The sequence below is a fragment of the Anabrus simplex genome, chromosome 3 (genome assembly GCF_040414725.1).
Source record: "Anabrus simplex isolate iqAnaSimp1 chromosome 3, ASM4041472v1, whole genome shotgun sequence".
Classification (NCBI taxonomy): domain Eukaryota; kingdom Metazoa; phylum Arthropoda; class Insecta; order Orthoptera; family Tettigoniidae; genus Anabrus; species Anabrus simplex.
Window position 1 is genome coordinate 126,558,329 of NC_090267.1, and position 24,686 is coordinate 126,583,014.

Here is a 24,686-nt window from a genome sequence, read left to right on the forward strand (position 1 = left end):
TTCCGCAATACATTCAGAAATCCAGGAACTTTTGTTTCACTTCATCTGAACTTTGGCCTAGTAAGTACAAATAAAAAGAAGTCTTCCCCGTTGTCGCTACGCAAATTATGAGTTGCGATCACGAAGGCAAATGTAAATTTCTTTGCTGGGAAGTAACTTTGCAGTTCATTATGGAAAATTTTGTTGATTGCTTAAAATAACATAAACCATATTTGCGAGAATTTAAACTATATTATACTGTATATCTGATAATAATTTTTCAGGCAATATACATCTCGAAAACTTCAAATATTTATATTTTTCTCCCCAAACCTGGACATGATCACAAGACGATAATGCAAACGTACCATTATATAATTCGCCTCATGATATGCGGTACTATTTTATGTTTCCTTGTGGCCAACCAGCTCTGCCTTCCGTGCAGTGTCACCGGTCAAACTTTCTCTTTCATTCATGACATTCCCTAATCACTTGGCGTAGGCACTAAATGCATATCGAGCTTAGTTTTACTGTTGATAGCCCTCCTCACCCCAACCTAATTCAAAGAGATGTGTTCACTTTTGAGAATTTCTGTAAAATTCGATGTGAGTGTTAAATATGAAGAATAACAATCAGTCCCCGAATCGGAGGCGCTGATTCAGACGCCGATAAACTCCCCCACCTCGGCTGATGAAAAACCCCGCGGTCCTCTAAACCGAAGGCAGCTTGGGCGAAAATTTGTCTAAGGGCTTGGTATACCTGGGGTGAATTATGGCACCTTCGAATCAAAAAGGTCACCGTTTACATGTCACTACCTCATTAAGGCTGCGTAAACCTAAGTTTCACATCCGAAAATATACTAAAATCTGGAGAGGAGGGTGATTTCGAAACAAACACGCACATAAGGAGACCCGATTGTTTTGTTGTGTCTGGTATTATTCTACGTAATTTGACGATTCATTCTGTTTTATATATTCGAATTATTCTCTCTTTTTAGTGGTCTCATTTTTGTAACTCTTAATTTCATAATATATTACTTTCAAGACATACAAATTGCTATAGTTATGCATAAAAAGGATTTTCTCAGTCATAAAAAAGAAACACATAAATTATAGCAGCTTTGATTGTTTAGCTTGTGTCAACGAATGGTGAAATTTTCCATACGACTTTTAATAATTTTCCTAATCTTTCTTAAATATTATCTCTTTAGGGGAATAGGAATAGCTGATGGATCGATTGGGATTCACAGAAAACATACCTTCATTTTAATACATTTATTCAACCGTATTTACAAGTTCGAATTTACAAAATTTTGGTCGAAAGAAACCAGTCCAAAGAATTCTCCCAAAAATTCTTGCAGTCCTAGCCGATGATTCCGTGACAATGCCTCCGTAAGCCAGAGGAGCGGCGGCAATGGCGGGAGCAGCGGCATTAGCAACAGGGGCAGCAGCTACAGCAGGTGCAGCGTAGGCTACTGCGGCGGGGGCGGCAATTCCGGCACCAAGGTAACCGGGAGTGGCGTAGGCTACGGCCAAGACGGCGAGGAGAACGAACTGCAAGATAAAAGAATCAAAATAACAATCAAATAAAGTTTCTTCTTTATACAGGGTGTTTCAAAGTAGAGGGCATAATTTCAGATACAGTATGTATCCTCCATATTCAGACAATAAAAAAATATTTCATTACAACATGTGACCGGAAATGGTTGGTTTCCCACTTATGGGCTTCAAAACTGATATTCACCCCAACATTTTTCTTGTGGCAGGTAGTTGCCTTTACAGAGGATGTTCAAAATATCCGGCTCCTGCACGAACAAAAGCCTCGCATCAACTCGCATCAATGTATCATGGCCCCGCGAACATAATCCCAAATTCCAGGAGTATTGCGTATTTACTCACAACCTTCCAGAATTCGATTTCGAAAGTATTTGATGTCAAGCACCGGAGACGAATACAATCTGAGTCGTGTACACAGAATCCAGAATCTCCTCCTTCACATCTGGAGTTGAAGATCTTCTTCGCCTCTTATCTAAACCAGGATTTTCGAACTTCCCATGAGTTAACAGACGTCGATGGAGACGTTCAAATGTCTTCCGATTTGGACATTTTCACTGTGGGTACCTTTGCTGGTACAAAAGATGAGCCAGCGCAGCCTTGCCGTCCGCATGAACGCACATTTCCCACAGTCGAACGCCAAACACAACATTTAAAGTACCCTTTGCCTCATAATTAACAGTCAAGGGTGCCCTGTTAATATCTTCTGTACCGAGCTCGATAGCTGCAGTCGCTTAAATGCGGCCAGTATCCAGTATTCGGGAGATAGTAGGTTTTAACCTCACTGTCGGCAGCCCTGAAGATGGTTTTCCGTGGTTTCCAATTTTCACACCAGGCAAATTCTGGGGCTGTAACTTAATTAAGGCCAAAGCCGCGTCCTTCCCACTCCTAGCCCTTTCATGTCCCATCGTCGTCATAATACCTAGCAACTAGCAAAAAAACATATATATATATATATATATATCTTCTGTCACAGCAAACACTCTCGGATCAAAAAAGGATTTGAAGGACATGACTCGGAAAACAATCTTCTCCGGACACTTGTTGCAATTAAATTTTTTACTGTCTATATATGGGGAATACAAACCAGAAATTATGCCCTCTATTTTTCATACTTCCTGCACATAAGATGGCTCAAGTCTCATTACTTTGATTTTTGCCGCTTTTGTACCAATGGGAATTTTCATGTAACACAAATCAAACTGTGTGCGAAGGTTTTTCTGTGTGTATGACCTTGTTTGTGATTTATGGCACATCATCAGGTTTTTGCAGGAAAAGAGGTAGGCAACTTTAGCCATGTAATACCACTCATGCCATTATATTTGTTCAAGAAAGCTACTCTTATAAGCAAGTGGCCAAAATTGTAGGGGTTACCTAGTATAACCACATGACATCTTTGTAAAAGTTTCCAAGAGACTGGAAATGTCCCTTAGCGTCCTAACGCAGGTCGGCAAGGGAAGACAATCGCACCTCAGAACAATTTTGTGTGGCTACCAGCTTCGCGACTGCAGTGTCACTACAGGTGTATCTATGCCAGGCTTTAGGAGCAAGAATTAGTGATCAAACAATGTTTAACAGATTCCGAGAGCGGTTTAAAGCCGCGACGCCCTGCTAGGCCTAAGGCTCCGATAACCTGTGATTTCTTTACTAATGGGTCACGATTCTGTCCTTAAAGTTCAGATGGTCCTCTACGCCTTTTGGAGATTAAGTGAAGAATGATCCGATACAAAATCAGTTCTATACGCTGCTTTTTTTGGAGGAGGATCTATAACAGATTTTTAAATATGAAGACACGAAAATTCGATCTCATTACCGTAGGTGATGATCCGTATGAGCTCGGTACAATATTGATGAAGTCTTAGAGCCTCTTGTTGTCCCACAAATGAGAGAAGTTGCAGATAATGTGCTTTTAGTGCACAACGATGCTAAACCTCATTATGACAATATCGAATCCTACGGGAGCGTAATTTGCCATGAACTGAATGGACATTCACGAGCCCAGACCGCAACACAAGCGAGCAAGTCTGGAATCAAGTGAAACAACTCATTCAATGTCGACTACAACGTGCTCAAACGTTACAAGCCCTTGAAGGGACACTTGATGAGGATTACAGAAATCTACCTCAAGTGAATTTAGGGTGTCTTGTCAGAAACATGAAAGGCCTTTATGAGGCCGTAACTCACGTCAGGGAGGCAATACATCGTATTAAACTGTTCCAACGAGAAGTTTCCAATAGTGGTCAGAATAAGTCACCTCTCTGAATCGCAATACTTTGTTAAACCATAAAATACTGCGTTTCTTATCTATTGTATAAAAAGGTATTTTTCATTACAATTTAAATAGTATAACAAATTTATGCTAGTTGCTTTAAGTCGCACCAACACAGATAGGTCTTATGGCGACGATGGGACAGGAAAGGGCTGGGAATGGGAAGGAAGCGACCCTGGTCTTAATTAAGGTACAGCCCCAGCATTTGCCTGGTGTTAAAATGGGGAACCACTGAAAACCATCTTCAGGGCTGTCGACAGTGAGGTTAGAACCTACTATCTCCCGAATATTGGATACTGGCCGCACTTAAGCGACTGCAGCTATCGAGCTCGGTAAAGGTATATGAGGTAATAAGGAAATTAAATGTATTTTTCGATCAGAATATAATGTTAAGTGTCGTTCGACTCATTGCTGCTTTCGAAGATAGAAACCACTTTAATCTACCTGCAATCTGGCCTTGAATGGGCGAGAAAACCACTAAATATAGCCTTAGACCACAGTGGAGATTTCGGAGTACATTTCTTCCAATCTGAAATATTTTGAAATTTCTAGCAACAACAATACTGTATGAGATATGATCAGTGTTCCATAATACTGATAATAGAATGATATCCAAGCAGGATATTTTTTCACCGAACAGCAAGACATTCAACTTAAGACATGAACCATTTAAAAAGGAACATTCGCTATGGTGTGTCGAGAAAGATTACAACTCTAATTCTCAGGCAGTAGAATATTCCTGTTGTTGCAATTATTACTGACCAACTTCCTCTGAGATATAAGCCAATTGTGCAATAGGAGTAAAAATCTGTGACTCCCATTAAACATATGTACCCTTAAACTACATATAAGGACAGTAAAACGTAGAATTACTTAGTTGAGCGTTTATCTCTGACGTACAAAGAAGTAATTAGTTCTCGGTATAATGAGTTCAGTTCAATGTTAGGTTAATGGCATCTGAGGATATTTAAATCGAGATATGTCGTTATACCTATCTCGCCTCCAATGCATTAAAGAAAGTGCTGGAGAAAAATTTCCAGCAACTGCAGAACTGAAGTTAAATAATATTACCATCATTTATATTTTTTTATTATTAATATCACGATTATTATTACTGTTCATGGTATCGTATTTAAATATCATCTCATAGGACGGTATTATAATAATACTTTATTATAATAACACTTTTTACGTGTGCAGTCATCGATTTCGGACAATCATTTACTTGTAATTGTGCAGTCATTTATTGACCTTTGAGATACTGGCTCGCTGTCACTTATCCTCTTCATTATTTTCACAGTTTATCATAGAAGCTTCCGTTAAGTATCTTACATTAAATGTTTAATGTTCTTACATAAGAATCTTAATAGCTTTCGATTTACTCAAAGGTGTTTATAAAGAGAATATTATGCACAGTACATTACATTACATTCTATTCCATATCATTATTAACAATTCGCTTGGAAATCATAGAAAATAAGTCTCCACGCAACCTAATTTGTGCACGATGTTTTAAGTTTTTCTTAACTTACTTTTCAGTTATGGAATTAAAATTAAAAATTTAAATATGGTACAAACTTGCTCATCAAGAGGTTGCATTATATATCAGCAGTGCTATCAAGAACTAGATAACAGCTGTCGAGGAATTTAGTAACCAACCGGTAGCAAATTAGAGCGTTGATTGGTTCGTGTAATTTTATCAGAACTGTAATAAAATAATTTTTACTTGCATTACTTAATGTTACTCGATAAAACTAGGAATGAAGTAATTAGGTTTCCACGATCCATTATAAAATTGCAACGAACAGGCAAATTCATACGTGAGAGTTCTTGCTATATTTAAATTACAGTTCAATCTGAAGTGATCAGTTGTAAATTGAAAAAATGTTACAAAGTTGTCGTAAGATTTTAAAGAAATACACGTATTATTACTCTATATTTTCGAGGTGCACTGCCTATTTTCTGTCAGCAGCTTGAATATCATTAGTTGAGTTGTTTGTGCTTCTTCGACAGAATATACAATGTCCTTCAGGCCCGACGACCGGGTTTATATACCATAGCAAGCAAGATGAGGTCAAATTATTTGAGTGAAGGGTGAGTTGTCCATGACACAAAGCGAGGTTGCTCTCGTGATAATTTGGTAACATGAATTAGTGCACGGAAATCGTGCCTGGTATCTCAGTCTGATTTTCGGCTTCATAAAACATACACATTTAAAAAAAGTAACTATATATCAGTCTTTGTATAAATGAATTAGTGTATAAATTAATATCTATATTAGGTAATTTTGTCATTTAAATATTACATTACTAATAATGTGAGATAGAATAGAGGCATAGAAATGTATGAACGTCTCACAAAGAAAATATCCCTGCTGAAATATTTGTAATTAATACTGTTACCTTGGTTGGTGGATCAGCAGAGGTAAAAGAAGGTGCCGGGCTGAATGGGTCTAACTACCAAATCAAAGTTAATTTAAAACTGTGACAAGGTTATGTATTTTTTCTCTCTTTAAAAAACCAGTAACAAGGTAAGAGATACCAGCAGCAAAAAAATGTCTAGGAAGGACAAGATTGGTGGTACAAACAGAACTTGGGCTTCAAGCCCTCACTTTACACTTCCTGAGCTACACGCTCAACCTAATAACCTTACTTAAGGGCAGAACTCCCCTAATGTCTGGAGCACATGCTCACAAAATGTCAATGTCAAGCCTCCCAGAGGCACTTTTACAACACTTGAAAAGAGCTGACACGCTCTCAGTTTTTCAAGCTTCTTAAAGGCAATGCCAGACTTTACAATTTATTGCCATCAAGGCACAACTTACAAAAATGACACGAGGGTATCTTGTACCCAACCTACTGGGCCTTAGCAGAAACAGAACAGGTTAAGTAAATGGCCAGAAATACCAAAATGAATGGAGGCGTGTACTTGCACTTCTAAATACTCATTCTAAAACCTAAAAGGCACTAGGCCGATGAAACAGGGGCTATTTCCAAACTATGGAGGTGACCCGTATAAGAATAATTTAGGACATTACGGAAAAGGAAAAGACCAGTTACAAACGTAGTCACCTCAAACCAATGTGAAGGGGAGCTCGAGAGGGTACAGTACTCTCTATCCCCGATTTACAGTTAAAGATATTCACATAAGCCGGCAGAAAATTACATTACAGGAAAGTAGGTTACATCGTTAAAGTTTCGGACCTATCCCTCGGGTTAAACTGCGGAGCTAGCAAGAAATAAATATGTTAAACGGCCATTACCTTTCTGAAGACCTGCTGCCTGATGAAGGAGGCACCTCCCGCCTCCTGCTTCACATATACACACTTAATTAGATGTTGATCAAGTGGCCAAGAGACGTGAAAATCCGCAGTTTATAAAACCTCGGGGAAAGTTCGAGACCTTTCGTGAATAATTAAGCCACACCCTCTCAATTTTATTGGTTACCTTAAAGTTATACACTAAATCGGAGAAGAAACCAGTGATAGGCTGAAAATTAATTACAGAAATTAGGGATTGGCAAAATTTAAAACTGCCAACCCAAAGATGAATGAACAAAATTTAGTAAAAAAACTTATGAATACAAAATTTCTTCCAAAAAGTTTCTTTCACTTTGCACCAGGGTGCATGATCATAGTTTTTGTAGTGACATATCTGAGAGAATGTCCACATTTCTTGATGAACGGAAAACAAAAACAAGTAGAAATTCACGCAGTACTGGCAACTTCATAATCACAACATTACGGTAGTGACATCTTCAAAGGAAACGTTTATATAGGTCTAGTTTCAAGTTCAGTGTTTCTCCTGTAGAGGAGATTTAATTGGCGCAAGATTTAAATGTGCGGCGTAGAGGTGTACCTCCCGGTACAAATTCCTTTCTCAATAATTTCTCGGTCAGGGATAATTGTCTGATGGATATCAATTATTCTTAAAAATAATCCCGAATATTTGTAGTTTTACATAATATTGATGAAATGGCGTATGGCTTTTAGTGCCGGGAGTGTCCGAGGACAAGTTCGGCTCGCCAGATGCAGGTCTTTTGATTTGAAACCCGTAGGGGACCTGCGCGTCGTGATGAGGATGAAATGATGATGAAGACGACACATACACCCAGCCCCCGTGCCAGGGAAATTAACCAATTAAGGTTAAAATTCCCGACCCTGCCGGGAATCGAACCCGGGACTCCTGTGGCCAAAGGCCAGCACGCTAACCATTTAGCCATGGAGCCGGACATAATATTGATACCGTGATAATAACAAAAACGAGATCTGCAGTTTTACTCAGATTTCTAATCACAGAAATACCACATTTAAGTTTCAAAATCGCACTTGTAGTTTGAGAGACGTCGATGAAAATGTAATCCAAATACCTTTCTCCTTCATCCGGAGTAATTAATATTATTATTTTCCTTGGGTTAGTAATTATCATCTAAGAACAACAATGAAAAACGCATGTTGTCTATAGGATTATAACTAGTTCTGCATTAAAATATTTCAAATATCATTTTTTAGATGACAATTTCCTTACTGTAAAGAAGATTCGAATTTTATCCATTTCACAATTCGTAAGTAATCCACAGATTGAGTGAGTTTGTTACTCAGTTTTTGTCACGTAGCTGTTAGCTTCCATTCGAAAAATAGAGGGTTTGAAGCCCACTATCGAAAAGCCCGAAGATGGTCTCACGTGATTTGCTTTTTCCACACGAGGCAAATACTGGGGCTGTAGCTTACTTAACGCCATGGTCGCTTCCTTCCCACAATTATTCATGTTCTACCACATCGTCGCCATAAACTATGTGTGAAGATGTGACTTAAAACAAATATAATTATACAAACAATGAGGTTTATAGAAATGGTAATTAATAACGTACTGTTACAAAGTGTTTACAAAGTGTCAAACAAAGAAAATATACTTCTTGTTATCATTTGTCATCCCTGCTGAAATATTTGTAATTAATTCCTTTCTCAATATTTTCGCGGTCAGGGATATTGTCTGATGGATAACAATTATTCTTAAACATTTACAAATTAAGATAACAATCCCAAATATTTGTAGTTTTACATCTTCGTTAGTGAACCAACTGCAGGACGTCAAAATTTGGGTGTATTGTAGAATATTGCACATCCTATGGGAATACCACGTTACCAATGGGAAGGTTCTCCGTCATGTCAGATAAACATGCACAAAATACAGAAAAAAACCAGCATATTTCGATCGCATGTTAAGAAGTGAACAATAGATCCTGGTACAGCTGATCGTAGAACGCAAGATTGGAGATAAACGTGCACATGAGCGGTAAGGTGGGGGGGGGGGGGCACCTCATACGGAATGCGCAAAATAGAAATTATTGCATCCTGATCATTTACCTTTTGTTAGAACAAGGCACTAGCAGAATAATTTGTAACTAACCTGAATGTGATTGAAGGGCAGAATACGTCTTGATGAGAAAAGTCTGATATACTGCAAAATTATTCCTGAGTTCTAAACCGAGTAATTTGATTATCACTATCACAAATTTCACATCTTTTACAGCCAACCACATTTTAATTTACCTTTATATATCCCTGCTCATTGCCTTATGGCCCCAATTCAAAGGCGGAAATTCATTATACATATCCGACGCGGAATAATGTCGACAGAATAGTATATGATAGGACAAAATTACCCACAGCTCTCTTGAAGGGCCTATACTAGGAACTGTTCCGGCATTCGCCTTAGTGCAGGAGAACGGAAAACACGGAAAGCCATTCTCAGGACAGCCGACGGTTGGGGCCAGACGTGAGGTCCAACCCTGTCCCGTCTCCCGAATGCAAAGGCGTAGAGCCACGAGAGAGCCGTGGCCACCCGTCCTCTGTTCGGTTGGCTGGTCAGAATGCACAGCTGTAAGACTACTGACCAGCCTTGGCCACTTATTGGCCGAGACCCACTCTGCATCTACCGACCTTACCCAAAAGGAAAGAGAATATATCTGCTTCGTAACACAGTGCTTTATAGTTAGGGGTAAAATACACTTTTTGTTGATATATGGGCTAACATTTTTGTTGATAGGAAGTTCAAAATTTGTCAACAATTTATTTTTCAAATATAATGAGATGTAAGTGAAGAGAATAATATCCCTGGCTACTTATTTACAACAATAAAGGAAGTTCTTTTCTCATATATAAGATTTGTGAAGGAAATCCGTATTTTCGAGCTCCTGTGATTACATTTTACATTCATATGGATGCGCATACAAAAGTCTTACCTAGTTTTCAAGTGTGAATTATAGCGGTTAAATCGTGAGATTAATGATTCAGTGTATTGTAGAAGAAAGGCTTGTTAATTTTCTGTTTGGTGATTACCATGAATGTATTTTAATTATTGGGCCATTATGCGTTAAGTAAGAAATTAAAGTTATTTTATTATAGCTCTGTTTTATGTTGGGGATAAATAAAACAAATGATCTGAAACCTGGAGTCCCTGTGGAGACTCAGAACGTTCAACGTGTTATCACGAAGATAAATTGTTTATTCACCTTGCTGGAAGGTGCACTGTGTAGTTCATACTTCCATATCATACATATTTAGAGTATGTATCTATCTTTAATACTATTAAGCTTTTGAGTTTTCAGTCTGCAAATCTCGGTGAATGAACTATTCTCTCCCACAATCCCTCATCTGCAACCAGCCCTGTGGCCTGGTTAAGTTACGCATATCGTACATTTAAGTAATTAAATATTGTGTTTAACTGTCATCTTGGTCTTCCTATGCATCTTCAACTGTATATAGCCTATACTGAGAGTCAACTCAAGACCTTAGCGGTCCCTTTGATGTTAGTCAGTCTTCTGGTCGGTGAAAAGGCTTCCGCAGCGCCAAATAGTTCCCTAGGTTTGTTACTTGTTCCTGAAGTCAGGAGCTTCCTTCAGTTTTGTTAGATATTCTGGTGAACTGACTTGACGAATTAAAAATTTATGCCCTGTATAAATATGGAAAATATATCACAGGTTGTATGGTTCGTTACTAACTCTGATATTTTATACGTATATGGCTATGAATAGTTATTGTTCTCAGTGGTGTATGTAGCAAAATAATAATTATTTTATATGATACTGATATCTTATTGCACTGTGTACTTAGTAAGCTTTGTTCGAATTCATTCCATTGCTGATAAGTTCGCATAATATGTGCGGCGTTGAAGATGGATCCAAGAAAACTGTTGGCAATGCTGGCTGCAAGAGCGTGTTCAGTATTCATAATGGCTGCCAGCTGTGAGCAAGACGTGTGCGATGCTGTGACGCTTGAGTCGCCTGTGAAATACTTTAAAGGTAACAAAAGTGGAGAAAAATGAAGTGGGAAACCTAAACCAAATTGTTTTAAACGTTTACAGTAGCCTACGAGATGAGAATCCGCTGTGGACTGTGGAAGAAGTGAAAAAGACCGCGCAGGTGATGGGCGTTTCTGTGTACAGTGTTCACGCCGCTCGCGTGGAATTTAAACTCCACGGAAAACCCAAGTCTCCAGCGAAAATAATAATAATAATAATAATAATAATAATAATAATAATAATAATAATAATAATAATAATAATAATAATAATTTGTACTTTGCTTTATGTTCGTAACCGCCCTCTGCCTGCAGAAATGTTGTCATGAGGGGATCATGAGTTCGTTATTTAGTTTCCGAATGACGAGACTACAATATTTACAATCCCACTCACAAGTGGATTTTTTTCAGCCTTTTGAACTGTGAGGAACTGCCACTGACAGTGTTGCACGAGAGCGGAATCGTATACTTATGTTGTAAGTCCCCATGTGCCTCACACAAATTGCATTATGAAATAAAAATAAACCTTGCTTCTCTTGCCTCGGTATTCGTCAGTAATCTGTAGGTTTTACATGGTCAATAAAGGAATAAATACATAGGTATGGTACATGATCAAAGTACAGCTATGTGAAAGGATGTGATTTCGTTTAATGCTTCACTATTTGAGAATAAAGTACTTGTCAGATGGACGCACGGCGTTAATAATAAGCTGGTTGTGGCGGAGATGGAGAACGGAGACGGGAAGGGGGAACAGGGGACGTGCTCACGTGCGGAAGGATACTTTTCCTAAGCTCATGACTTGAAGTTCAGTATAGTCTAGCCTATTACTCTCCTCGGTAACCTTACATTCTCCATTCACAACACTTGAACGTACAATCAAAGTCGTTTCAAACGAGGAGCTTGAGCCATGGAAATCATTCTTAACACAGTCTTTATCTCCTCATTTCGAATGTCCTCCTGCCATTACTCCCAGCTATCGTCCTTTCTCGCTCTTCCATGTGTCGCATCTTCATTTCCGAAAAGTAAACTTGTATAATGCTAATTTTGTTGGTGATATTTATTTCAAATGATATACCATTTTATTGTACGGACTTACGGTAAACTGTCCTTTCCGTATTAGGATTATTTAACATTCTTTTTTTTCAGTATATTAACTTTGGGAAGTAAATAAAATGAAATGGCGTATGACTTTTAGTGCCGGGAGTGTCTGAGGACATTTTCGGCTCGCCATATGGAGGTTTTTTGATTTGACACCCGAAGGCGACCTGCGCGTCGTGATGAGGATGAAATGATGATGAAGACGACACATACACCCAGCCCCCGTGCCAGCGAAATTAACCAATGATGGTTAACATTCCCGACCATGCCGGAAATCGAACCCAGGACCCTTGTGACCAAAGGCCAGCACGCTAACCATTTAGCCATGGAGCCGGACGCTTTGGGAAGTTAAAATTACCAAATGATGTGTGAAGATGTATTACCTTTATAACCGAAGAGAATTTATTTTCAATTTTCTCCAAATGGAAGGTGATATTTCATACAACTTTACGATAATATTCCGAATTTTGTAAAATAAATAATTGATAGTAATAAGTATGAGGGATAATTGCAGGTTAAGTGATATAAATAAACATTTATACTGTCCGTTTAATAAATTTATTGAACCGTATTTACATGTTCGAGATAACAAATTTTTGGTCAGAAAACTACTTGAGTGAATTCGCTTAGAGATCCATAAGAATCTAACCGATGATTCCGTGACTCTTGACAATTCCTCCGTAAGCCAGAGGAGCGGCGGCGATAGCGGGAGCAGCGTAAGCAACTGGAGCGGCAACGGCAGGTGCGGCGTAAGCCACGGGGGCGGCAACAGCAGGAGCAGCGTAGGCCACAGCAGCGGGAGCAGCAATTCCGGCACCGAGGTAACCAGGAGTAGCGTAGGCTACAGCCAAGACGGCGAGGAGAACGAACTGTAAGATAAAATATTGTTAAATGTCATATATTAGATACATTTTGTGTGGGTATTGTTTTTGTCTTAGACTAGTTTTGGTTTTCTAATCATGTAACCTTTTTGAGACGAGGTACACAATGAGCCATATGTACTTAATCAGCTTGACGTTTGCTTGTGAAATCGCGTTTTGCTTTTTTTTTTCCTTCAAAATTCTTGGTTCTTGCGTACATAATGTGAGCTAGGGATGGATAGGATTCAGCAAAGGCTAATGTGTTAGGTGCCGTTCAGGCATCTGTTTGTAGCTATTGCGGGAGGACGTGGGAATCTGTTTCTTGAGTGGTCTAGAATGAAATTACTCAATTTTGGATGGAAATTAGAAACTCAGTCAGTTGTTCAGAACGCAAATAATTTAACAACTAGGCCATATTTTAACTACGTGCCATATAAAATAGCGCGCACCCGATTCCAATATTATAATATCCAGTAGTGTTTTGTATGTAGTGAATATCAGGTACAGCAACTCAAACTCTTAAGGCGATCGGCATATATGGCATATGATCATTTCCTATGCTGTATAGAGGGCTGCAGTAATATTAAACAGCATAATATCTGAGTTCGTTCCTAGGCAACAGGAAATTTGGAACTCCGCTCTTGTAAATTATACCATCACTTCAACCGACGTACAAATACAGTCAATATAAATATAGCCTACATGAGACCTTGACTGGCAGGTCAGTATCATAGATTACGATCAGGATTATGAAGACAAACAAACAAGGAATAACACAACTCAGTATTTATCACTAATATAGAATGAAGGTTTGTACACAGTACAACAGTATGGATTCTGTAGCTGCCTTCCTCAGCGCTCAATTGGCTGATGATTGTCCTTCTGTTGTGCACATATCGGAATCGGTATTGTTTAAGTTAACTGGCATTTGAGGGCGTTTACATACAACTCCGTGTAGTACGATAAAAAGCACCCAGAGCCCGAATCTCGTATTCTGGCCTTTCTTAACGAGTACAGCAATTACAATTTAGTGTATTATTGCTAGTCTGGTGCAGCCCTTGTAAAGCAGACCGTCAACGTCGGTAAAGAGCATCTGTATATTGTGTGTGGATTAGGAGTTGCAGGAATGTTGGGGCAGAACAAATACCCAGTCACCTAGGCAAGGGAATAAATCATTTAGGATTAAAATCCCCGACCCAACTGGAAATGGAAGCCAGGGCCATCTTAATCGAAGACCACTCCACTCACCATTTAACCAATGATCCAGACACATAACAACTGAAAATACGTTAATCAAACATTCTTCTTATTATTTTTATTGATTCATTATGCTCAATTAAGGAGCGGTTTTGAACTTATTAACACTTTTTTGGTGTTTCTTCTTCTCTTCCTAATATCTCTTCATCCTCTCGCTGGGTTTCTTTTTACGTTGATGAGTCAATCCTGTATTTAGTCGGGAGGGCTCTACAGATAATTTGTGTTCGTGAGGTAAGGTTCTGAATTTTATTCTATCTCGAATTTTTCTTCATTAATGCCAATTTCATTTAGGTATTTATTGATTTCTTTCAGCCTGTTATCGTGATTTTCCACTGATGAGGCCATACAATTGTAACCGTCGTTTCCTGATTTTATATGTGATTTTTTGTGTAACTTGATCAATTTCGTGTGCTTTCTTTGTCATACAAACTACATTTTCGCATTTTGGTCCTAAGATTTTCCTGAGGATTTTTGTTTTTTGTTTTTTCGATCATATTTATTCTATATATGCCACCAATTATGCTAGTTTCCTATGCATAAAGTGATTCTGTTTTACCTACTGTGTTTTAATGTCGTAATTTTTCCTTTTTTTGATATACTTCTTTTATTGTATCTCTTCCAAGTAATGTTGTATGATGTTTGAATTTTCGCAATTATTTCTTTTTAACTTGCTGATTTAACTCTGCTGAATCACCTATATACTTACATTTGTCTACTTGAGCAATATTTTCATATTTGGTGATTAATGGTCGACTGTTGAAACCTGATCTAGTCCCTTCCATATATTTTGTCTTTTCATAAGAAATGTTGAGTCCCGTTTTGGCTGCTTTCATACAGACTGGTTTGATTCCTGCCTGTTGTCGGATAGGATAGCAATGTCATGAGCAAATGCTAGGCAATTAAGGTGAATTTGGTTTTGGCCACATCTACCTATTTATACTTTTAATTTCATTTTGCCATATTCTAATCACCACTTTTTACAGAACTGAATTAAATAGAAATGGAGATAATCCATCCCCTTCTTTGACTCCTGTTTTAATTTCAAATGGTCTAGAAGTTTCACCTAAAAATTTTACTCTCGATGTTGTGTCGGTCATGTTTGCTTGATAAATTCTCTTGATTTCTCGTCAAATATTTCTTCTTCCTATTAAAATTATCATCATTGTATTCAAATGTGTTCATTTATGTGGATATTACGATAACAAATTGTACATAAGCGCCTATGTGTACTAAAATTGGTTAACATTTTTCTGACAATCTTCGGTTGGTTTTAATCTTAATTATCTATCGCTGACTATACGTGTGGCAATTCACTAACGTTTTTTTGGTAGAGTACTGTCTAATTATTTTCCGCTTTGTTACGTTCTTAACTACTATGCGACTCAATGACTCAATGGTGAACGTAGTGGTTTTCGGTTTAGGGAGCCCCGAGCTCGATAAATGGTCTAGACAGGGATATTTTCGAAGTATTCTAGTTTGTGGTCTTTATAACAGTTTATCTTAACACATATTTTCATTTATGTTCACTGCACTGCACCAAACACATAATATTGTTATATCCCTCCCCCTAGGAATCACATTAGAAAAGGCATTCGGCGTAAACCTGAGCTCAATCCACCAGTAATATTTACCCCAAATAACAGAATAAAGGCAAAAACAAGGAGGCTCTTCTTAACTATTCTTTAAAGCAGCTGAACAGTGTCTGAACAGTTTTACGTAAAGGATAATTCTATTATTATCGATTATAAAATAAAGTGCTTTCAGGTGGTATACACATGCCATACAGTGATTGAAAATTTGTCTGGAAATTTTAGCAACTGTTACTTCGCACACCTTCATTAGAGAATGCTATTTTATTTTAGTAGAAAATTTGTTTCCAATAACCCAATTTAAATTATAGATTTAAACTTTGTGCAAGACTGCAAATCACAATGTTTTAAAATAGTATTTCATTAGTGCTATAAATAACTGAACACCCAATGTCAAAAATATTCTAAAAACATTAGGTAAAAATCAAAACGTGGGTTGGTAAATGGACTTTTTTATCATAAAAACAGTTAGGCCGTTTTCGAATTAAGTTACAAAACTGCTACTTCATAGATACAAAGGTTAAGCAATTAAAAATCTGTACTCTGTAAGAAAATCAAACTCATTCCATAGTAACTCACGAAACTTACGTAAAGTAAACCTGGACACATTCGTATTTAAAATGAAGAATTTCATTTCATTCGTATTGAAACAAATGATCAGGTCGTTAAGTTGTTATATTAAAATGTTATGTTCTACTTCTGCGTATTTTCGCCTCTCTTTACACACCCGGAACTTCTGCCTGCCGGAAGAGTTGACTAAAATTGGTTCGATAGGGAATGTGGGCTGGTGATCACAAGGCCAATAACTGGGTCCAGGCGTTTCTTCCACTAACTCGGGCCTGGATCCTCACTTTCATCTATCCTATCCGACCTCCGTTGGTCAGTTCTTGTTCTTTTCAAAATTCAACAGTATTAAACTTGCGAGGTCTAGGGAGTCTTCATTTTCACCCCCATCGTGGCCTTTATCTTTCTTTGGCCGATATCTTCAAAGTGTAAGACCACTTCAATTTTCCACTCTGATTACTGTTAATAGAAATGGTTGCCCAGTTGTACTTCCTTATGAAACAATAACCACAACCACCACACGCCCTAATAGGGTCGTGGATGCGAATTGTATGACACATGAGAATTTGGTCCTGGTCCAACCCTATGTGGAGGAATATGTTTACAATTACGCGTTTCTCTAGTGGTCGATAGTGTCATATCTTGTGTTTGTATGAAGAGGAGTACAAATTAAGTTGACGCAATTATTAAAATTCCTGACCTGACCGGGAATCTAACCCAGCACACTGACCATTCATACGAGGAGCCAGACATTAATAAGCTGTACTATTAGAAATGTTACTCCATATTTTAGGGATACACAGTTCGTTTTCTGCTACTTACCAGCTTGAACATGATCGGTTGAGTTGTTTGTGCTTCTTCGAGAGAATATACAATGAGTTTCAAGCCCCAGGACCGAGTTTATATACCGCGGCAAGCAAGGTGAGGTCGTGTCTTAGTGAGAGGTAAGTTGACCATGACACGCTGCGAGGCTGTATTCGTGATAACTTGGTGATATAATTTAGTAGTCAGGAAACATGAATGGTGTGGCAGACTGATTTCCGATTAGACAAAAACTTCCACAATTATTTCGTTTTGAAGAGTTAATAATTATGGATATAATGGATAATTATGGATTAATAAATATAAATTCATATCTTCTCTTTTTATCGTTTCATCATTTTAGTATGAACATTATTATACAGGGAAAAGGAATTATTAGAAGAATGCTGATAATAGAAAGACGGTAAGTATTATAACCAACGAAATGTTACTACATTCACATATAATAATTTCTTGGCCATAGCAAACTTGCTTAAAGTATGTAAAAATCATCAAAATTATTCGTAAAATTGAAATGTTAAATACGTTATTTTCCATTTTACTTGATTGTTAATACCATGATCATAATCACGAGACATCCACGTTATTTTCCGTTTTACTTGACTGTTAATATCATGATCATAATCGCGGGACATTCATCTTTACTTGATAAAATATTTTCTAAATATTACTTTCATTACCTGAGGTTTGAACTTGTCACTGAAATATTATATCCCTCCTTATCAACATAAATATTCTTGAACTAGCTTACTAATTAGAATTATATTTCATATGGCATTCATATATCTTAGCAACATCTTAGTCATTATATTTACAGTTATCATCAGTTAAAAGTTACAGTTTCAACGTTTATAATCAAGTAAACTTCGTTACATATAATTACATAAATAGCAGAACTATTTTCAGGTTAATTTAATTATGAATCGTCATGTTATGACAATTTCAGGTCCTTTTCCAGATTTCTTATTCAATACCGACAAGAATCATTGTGAAATACGGGTGCATGGAGTCAAAAAAATTACAACTGAATGAGTTCTCGTGGCTCCACCCGCGTGTCTGAATTTATATTTATATTCGACTAATACGTAAGCCTGTCTTCGACAGTCAAAATTACTAGCTATAAAATAATTGGAAATTCTAAATGGACTATTAACATACCTTTTGAAAGAAGTTACAATTTTTAGGTTTTATACGACATTTCAATGGAATCAAAGCAGGTATCTCAATATTTCCTTACAAACCCTATCGTGTGCAGTTTTAGCTAGGAGTTGTACTTTAGTGTCTATGGATCTGAGTAGGTACTCTTGAGAAAACTACGTGCAACTTGCCAAAACACTGGTGTAGAGAGATTCATCTCAAATTTAACATTTGTCCTGGTGGCTCATTTATTGTGACATAGAAAGCTAAATATACACAGATTCACAGGTGGTGAATATATTCTTGGAATAAAAATCTTTCTTCCTGAAGCTAAGCCCGTCTGAATTTCTGCATGAAATATATTTATGTCTAGCTTCCGGAGATTCAATCTCGTTTCATTGCACAAACCTGCTTTATTAGCATCATTAACATCATCGCACAGTATGGAGACAACGATCATGTACATTATTTGTTCACCTCTCAAACTATTCATAACCTATTGGTTGATGATGATAACTTGTTTGCTTTTGGGGCAAAAGGTTGCTGCCTAGGAAAACATTATGCTCTCGCATGTATGAAAAGAAGAACCTGGTGAATCTCGTAGAATATATTTTGAAATCCAATTTTATTGAATTTCGATAGTGCCATTTCGCCTAGTTCTCTGTTTCCGAATTTTGAAAGACCATCAGTGAAGTTAAGTGTTAATTTTGAGCCATAATGTACATTATTTAAAACTTGACTGGTTATCTGTTGTTCTGCAACAGTGAAGAATTCATTTCATGAACGTCCATGATATCCGAAAGGATTTCTGCTGACGTATTTCTGTGGACAGTTAGCTAGTTGAACTAAGTCCAAATCTTCAAGCTCCAATGAAAGGAAAAAAGCATTTTATGGTTTAAAATGTTTCTCTGGAGACAATATTGTGAAACAAATAAATACAATAATCTCCCGATAAATAATCACCACATCCTAGTTCATTAATTAAATCTACCATTTAGGTAGTGCGAGAAAATGGATATGATAACTACTACCCAGAAAATTACACACACAGAACAAAAGTATATCGAATATTGAGTTATTAATATTTGCTAATATCGCTCTCTGTAATGCGAACAAATCAAAGCAGGCAGCAGGACTTGGCTCAGTCTTATGCAATCAGATGATGTTAATGTTGCTACTTGCTCTAAAATGACAACCTCACTGCAATGATTAGGGTGCATCAAGGATTGTCTTCCGTCTCTTATCGCATTTAGTACGCGAAAACATCAAACCAGAGAGTAGAACTTGGTTCAGTCGTATGTCAATAAGTGACGTTATTATTATTATTATTATTATTATTATTATTATTATTATTATTATTATTATTATTATTATTATTATTATTACTTAATCAGTTTATCGTCCAGGGTTGGATTTTTCCTCGGACTCAGCTAGAGAACCTACCTCTACCGCCTCAAGGGCAGTGTCCTGGAATGTGAGATATTTGGTTGGAGATACAACTGGGAAAGAGGACCAGTACGTCGCCCAGGTGACTTCACCTGCTATGCTAAACAGGAGGCTTGCGAGGGATAGTAAGATTGGAAGGGACTGGCAAGGAAGTGGGAAGGAAACGGACGTGGCATTAAATTAGGTACCATCTCGGCATTTTCCTGGAGAAGAAGCGGGAAACTGCGGAAAAGCACTTCGATGATGCCTGATGCGGGAATCGAACCTCCTCTACTCAGTTGACCTCCCTAGGCTGAGTGAACCCCGTTCCAGTCATCGTACAACTTTTCAAATTTCGTGCCAGAGCCGGGAATCGAACCTGGGCCTCCGGTGGTGGCAGCTAAAAACACTACCCACTACACAAAAATGACAATCTTGCCTCGCTGAATTAGAGGCATTTTCTCGATAAAGAGGCAAGCATAAAAAATTCCATCCCATCCGAATGATACCTCTACCACAGAAACGCTTACAACGAAGCATCCAAGATCAACATTTGTTAATATCATTCATCAAACTTGTATGTCAAACCCGTACGAAGTCCGGGTACGAAACGAATCTTCGTAGCGAGTTTTTGCGATCGGGGTATTCTCGCAGCCAGGGAAGAACATTGAATTCTTGATCGCATTCTTCCAGCCAAGTACGAAACACTTTTTGTCATGTGGCAAGGCATATTAACGCCCTGGAATATACTTCCTTCCCAGGAAAGGACAATCATTCATGTAGGGGTGGACGTGATTGCCAAGGGTGGATTTATAACTAAATCGATCAGGAGTGCCTTTCACATGGATGATGGGTCCCAGCGAATACCACGAGAATATTCTCCAGACCATAACACTGTCGTTACCTTCCTGTGTTCGTTAAACAATGGTTGCAGCGTGTTGGTACTCCGGACACGCTGACGTCCATCCGTTATACGCAGCTGAAAACATACTGTCGAGCGAATTCCACCTGTGTTAGCGTGGATCCAGTCACCCTCCGTCTTCTCCGAAGCACCCTTCCTAGAAGGATTCGATGAACTGTTGCGGTGGAAACATGTTTGGATCCCCATGCTTTATTTGGACGGTGAACTGTTCCACTGCAGGTCATCCGATGGCCTTTACGCACCGCCGTATCCGGCGTTTGCCTCGTACATCAATGGGGCGTGGAACTTCGCAGTTTCCACGGTGGTTATTACCAATGGTGTCATTTGCCCACTCAGAATATACTTTTACCACGGAGGAACGTGAACGGTTCTGAAATGTCTCTGTTTCCAAAGTTCTGCTCCACTTGGCGTGGATGCAGATGATTACCTGTGTTTCCAAATCTGTTAAATCGCTTTTCTTACCCATGACAGCAGGAAGTGGAATGTATACAGCCAGACTGTCAGTCGCATGTAATAGCCCAAGTCTCGGAGCATACGACATGGATTACACGCTGCAGATGGCACTGCTAACAGGTGATCATAATAATGTGGTTCTATTGTGTAGAGTTGGTAAGCGAATGTATATGAAATCTTCTTATGAGTAAACGGAATTCTAAGCTCACTTAGTGAGATATCGTCGTTGCCGGGACCAAACCTCCTATGTAAAATACTTTAGCTTTGGCCGGTAAGGTTCTGTCATCGTAGGTGCAATATTGTGTGAATACTGTCAAGGCATTCTCGCTCTTCAAGATGTATGTGCTGCGGGTCAGTATATCTCAAAAATATTACCACATAGGAGGTTTTGTCCCGGCAACGACGATATATTTCTGCATAAGACTAAAATTTAGGCAGCATGTTCACACTTGAGCGTTCGTAGCGCACAGTTTTGTTCAATCTCCGCTGTTTTCTAAAATTACTGTTCCCCACATTAGCGAGCATAATTTAATATAGCTAATGAAAATATGGAAGTTATAAGTTTCATATGTTAATGGTGAAATAATTACTGAAATCGGTTCAGTGGTTCCCGAGTTTACCCTTCTTATACCAATATACAAACTTTCTCGACTTCTAATATTATAGTGCAGATGTGATCAATAATAAGATACTAAGAAAACCAATTGCTCTAAAATTAAATACTAAAAGATATGAGAATTTCTCATTACTACATCAATTTTTCCCTCAGCAATTTAACAACAAATATTCAAAACTTCCATAAGAACAATTTAATCGACGAACTGGAAAATCTTCTTATTCTTCCTCTTGGCCATTTCCCAAATACTCGGATGCTACTATGACAGTTGATAATGTGCTTATGTGTTGTATGTAAATTAAGGTGTGTATTAAAGTCCAAATGCCGAGATAGATTTATTTGCAAGCAGTTATAACCCCAGTCCCTATCAGAATCTAATAACAAGGCACTGAGCTGAAAATTCAGCTGAGGACCCTGGTGATAAACTGGAATATTACTTTTTTATGGTTTCATTTTCGTAGTTTTGTATAATGGGGATAAAGGAAGTTTAAGCAGAGTCAGTTAATACAATTGTATATTTTTGTTCAGATAATTTTATCGGTCCAATTTATAATTTAGGTATATTTCAAAATAATTTAGGCTCAGTACACATTCGGTTTCCTTGGATAAAAAAAATTAACCGATGAAGCCATGACTCTTTACAATGCCTCCGTACGCCAGAGAGGCGGCGGCGATGGCTGGAGCAGCGGCATAAGAAAGAGGGGCAGCAGCAATGGCGGGAGCAGCATAAGATACGGGTGCGGCAACGGCAGGAGCAGCAATACTTCTGGCACCGAGGTAACCAGGGGTAGCGTAGGCTACGGCCAAAATGGCGAGAAGGACGACCTGAAATGGATGTGTAGGAGTACCATTACTATACACAATAAATTATTGAGTGCTTTCACAAGTCGAAAAGAATTTAACAGAGACAGGGAGTACTCAGCAAGAACAACTCAGATCGAATCTGCGTATAAAATAATTTATATAGCTTGCGTCTGAAAGATTTATGCACGTTCCTATGAACATGAAAACTGGACACAACTTTGTAAGTATTATTCAAACATAATACTAGAAACTTCATTGTAAGTTATTTATTCACGCTCTAATGCAAAGCTCATTATAATATTAGCTTAAAATTATACTTGTTTTATCCAATTGAAGGCTATATAATTGGTAGAATATACAATAATAATACATTTTGAAGGATTAATATATTATTTCATTTAGTTTTTCCCGACAAGGTGATTTATATAACTTAGCTACGGGGAGTAGTTTCATTTATGTATTTATTTATTTGTTTATTTTTATTTTTATTTATTTATTTATTTATATTTACTTCAACATGTTTAGTGATTCATTTACTGCAAATAACCCTTCATGGTTAATTGAAGGTTGTGACAAATAAAACACTTCAGAAAGACTAACAATATTTACAGGTATTATGCCCAGTTGCCAAACTCATTCACTTATAAAATCTGACCATGATTTAAATACTTACTGTAGATAGTAAACAATTATCATAAATATATTCTCAAGGAATTATATTATTTACCAATCGAGTAACTCTATGGAAATATTTAATTCTTAACGTCTTCACTCAAAAAAGGAACCCTTCTTTCTCATTTAAATTTTTTTTAGTTTTTCGAGGAGTAGCTATAGATATCGCAGGTTCAAATTATTCGTCAGTTTTATGATTCCGTAGGTTTAAGATAATAGTTAGATGTGATCAGTACCCAAATTTACGAGATCAGTAATGAAAATCGCAAAGTACACCAAAATTGAACTGGATATTCCTTTTTCACTAAGAAAATTATTAACTGGTGTCCAACCTCTCTTTGACAACAACTGATTGGTTCACCTTATAACTATATATACAGTATATTTGGGTAGAACTGTGAAAGCTGATTGTTCTTTAGAGTGGAAGGAGTACTTATGTTGAAACATCAGATACCATGTGCGGCTCCATGGCTAAATGGTTAGCGTGCTTGCATTGGGCCACAGGGGTCCCGGATTCGATTCCTGGCAGGGTCGCGAATTTTAACCATAATTGGTTAATTTCGTTGGCACGGGGCCTGGTTGTATGTGTCGTCTTCATCATCATTTCATCCTCATCACGACGCGCAGGTCTCCTACGGCGACAAATCAAAATACCTGCATCTGGCGAGCCAAACTTGTCCTCGGACATTCCCGGCACTCAAAGCCATACGCCATTTCATTTCATCAGATACCATGTGTATTCTCAGCTCGGCGTTTTCGGCGTCATAAAAACTTGGATTGATCTTACTGACAAAATCTCATTGCAGTCACTTTACAGTATGCATGATGCAAGTGAAGCAAATGTAATTTATAACTGAGTGTGAAGTATGTGACCTTTTGCAGCAAAAGAACCCGACTATATTTACTTCTGGGACTACTTAATATTTTTCAATATAATCCTATTTGAATTTCTTTAGTTACACTAATGTTGCTTCGGAAAATCTGATGAAAATGAAAATCCACAGCCTGTTTCCGGTTTCATCTGGATCAGGAATAGAATGTATGATGCCACCATCTAGCGGCTAGGATAAGAACTGTGCCGACTGCCGAAGACTGTCGCACTCCTCTGGGGCAATGATTAATGAGCGGCAGATGAACTTAAATTATACTGGAAAGTGTTGCTGGAATGAAATATAATAGGGAAAACCGGAGTACACGGAGAAAAAGTTGTCCTGCTCCCGCTTTGTCCAGCACAAATCTCAGATGGAGTGACGGAAATTTGAACCACGGTAGTCAGCGGTGAAAGGCCAGCGCGCTGCCACCTGAGCCACTGAGGCACCATGAAAATTCTATAATAATGTGAATTGAAAAGTTAGGAACTTATCAA

The 24,686-nt window shown here is 37.9% G+C and overlaps 1 protein-coding gene across 1 annotated transcript; it reads right to left on the reverse strand.

Moving 5' to 3' along the window:
* Positions 1–12,749: 12,749 nt before the first annotated feature.
* Positions 12,750–17,317, reverse strand: LOC136867086 (cuticle protein 16.5). Its single transcript, XM_067144187.2, has 2 exons — positions 17,292–17,317; positions 12,750–13,068 (listed from the first exon to the last, which is right to left on the reverse strand). Exons 1-2 carry the CDS (start codon positions 17,301–17,303, stop codon positions 12,844–12,846), a joined length of 237 nt encoding a protein of 78 aa, XP_067000288.2. The 5' UTR covers positions 17,304–17,317; the 3' UTR covers positions 12,750–12,843.
* Positions 17,318–24,686: the final 7,369 nt, after the last annotated feature.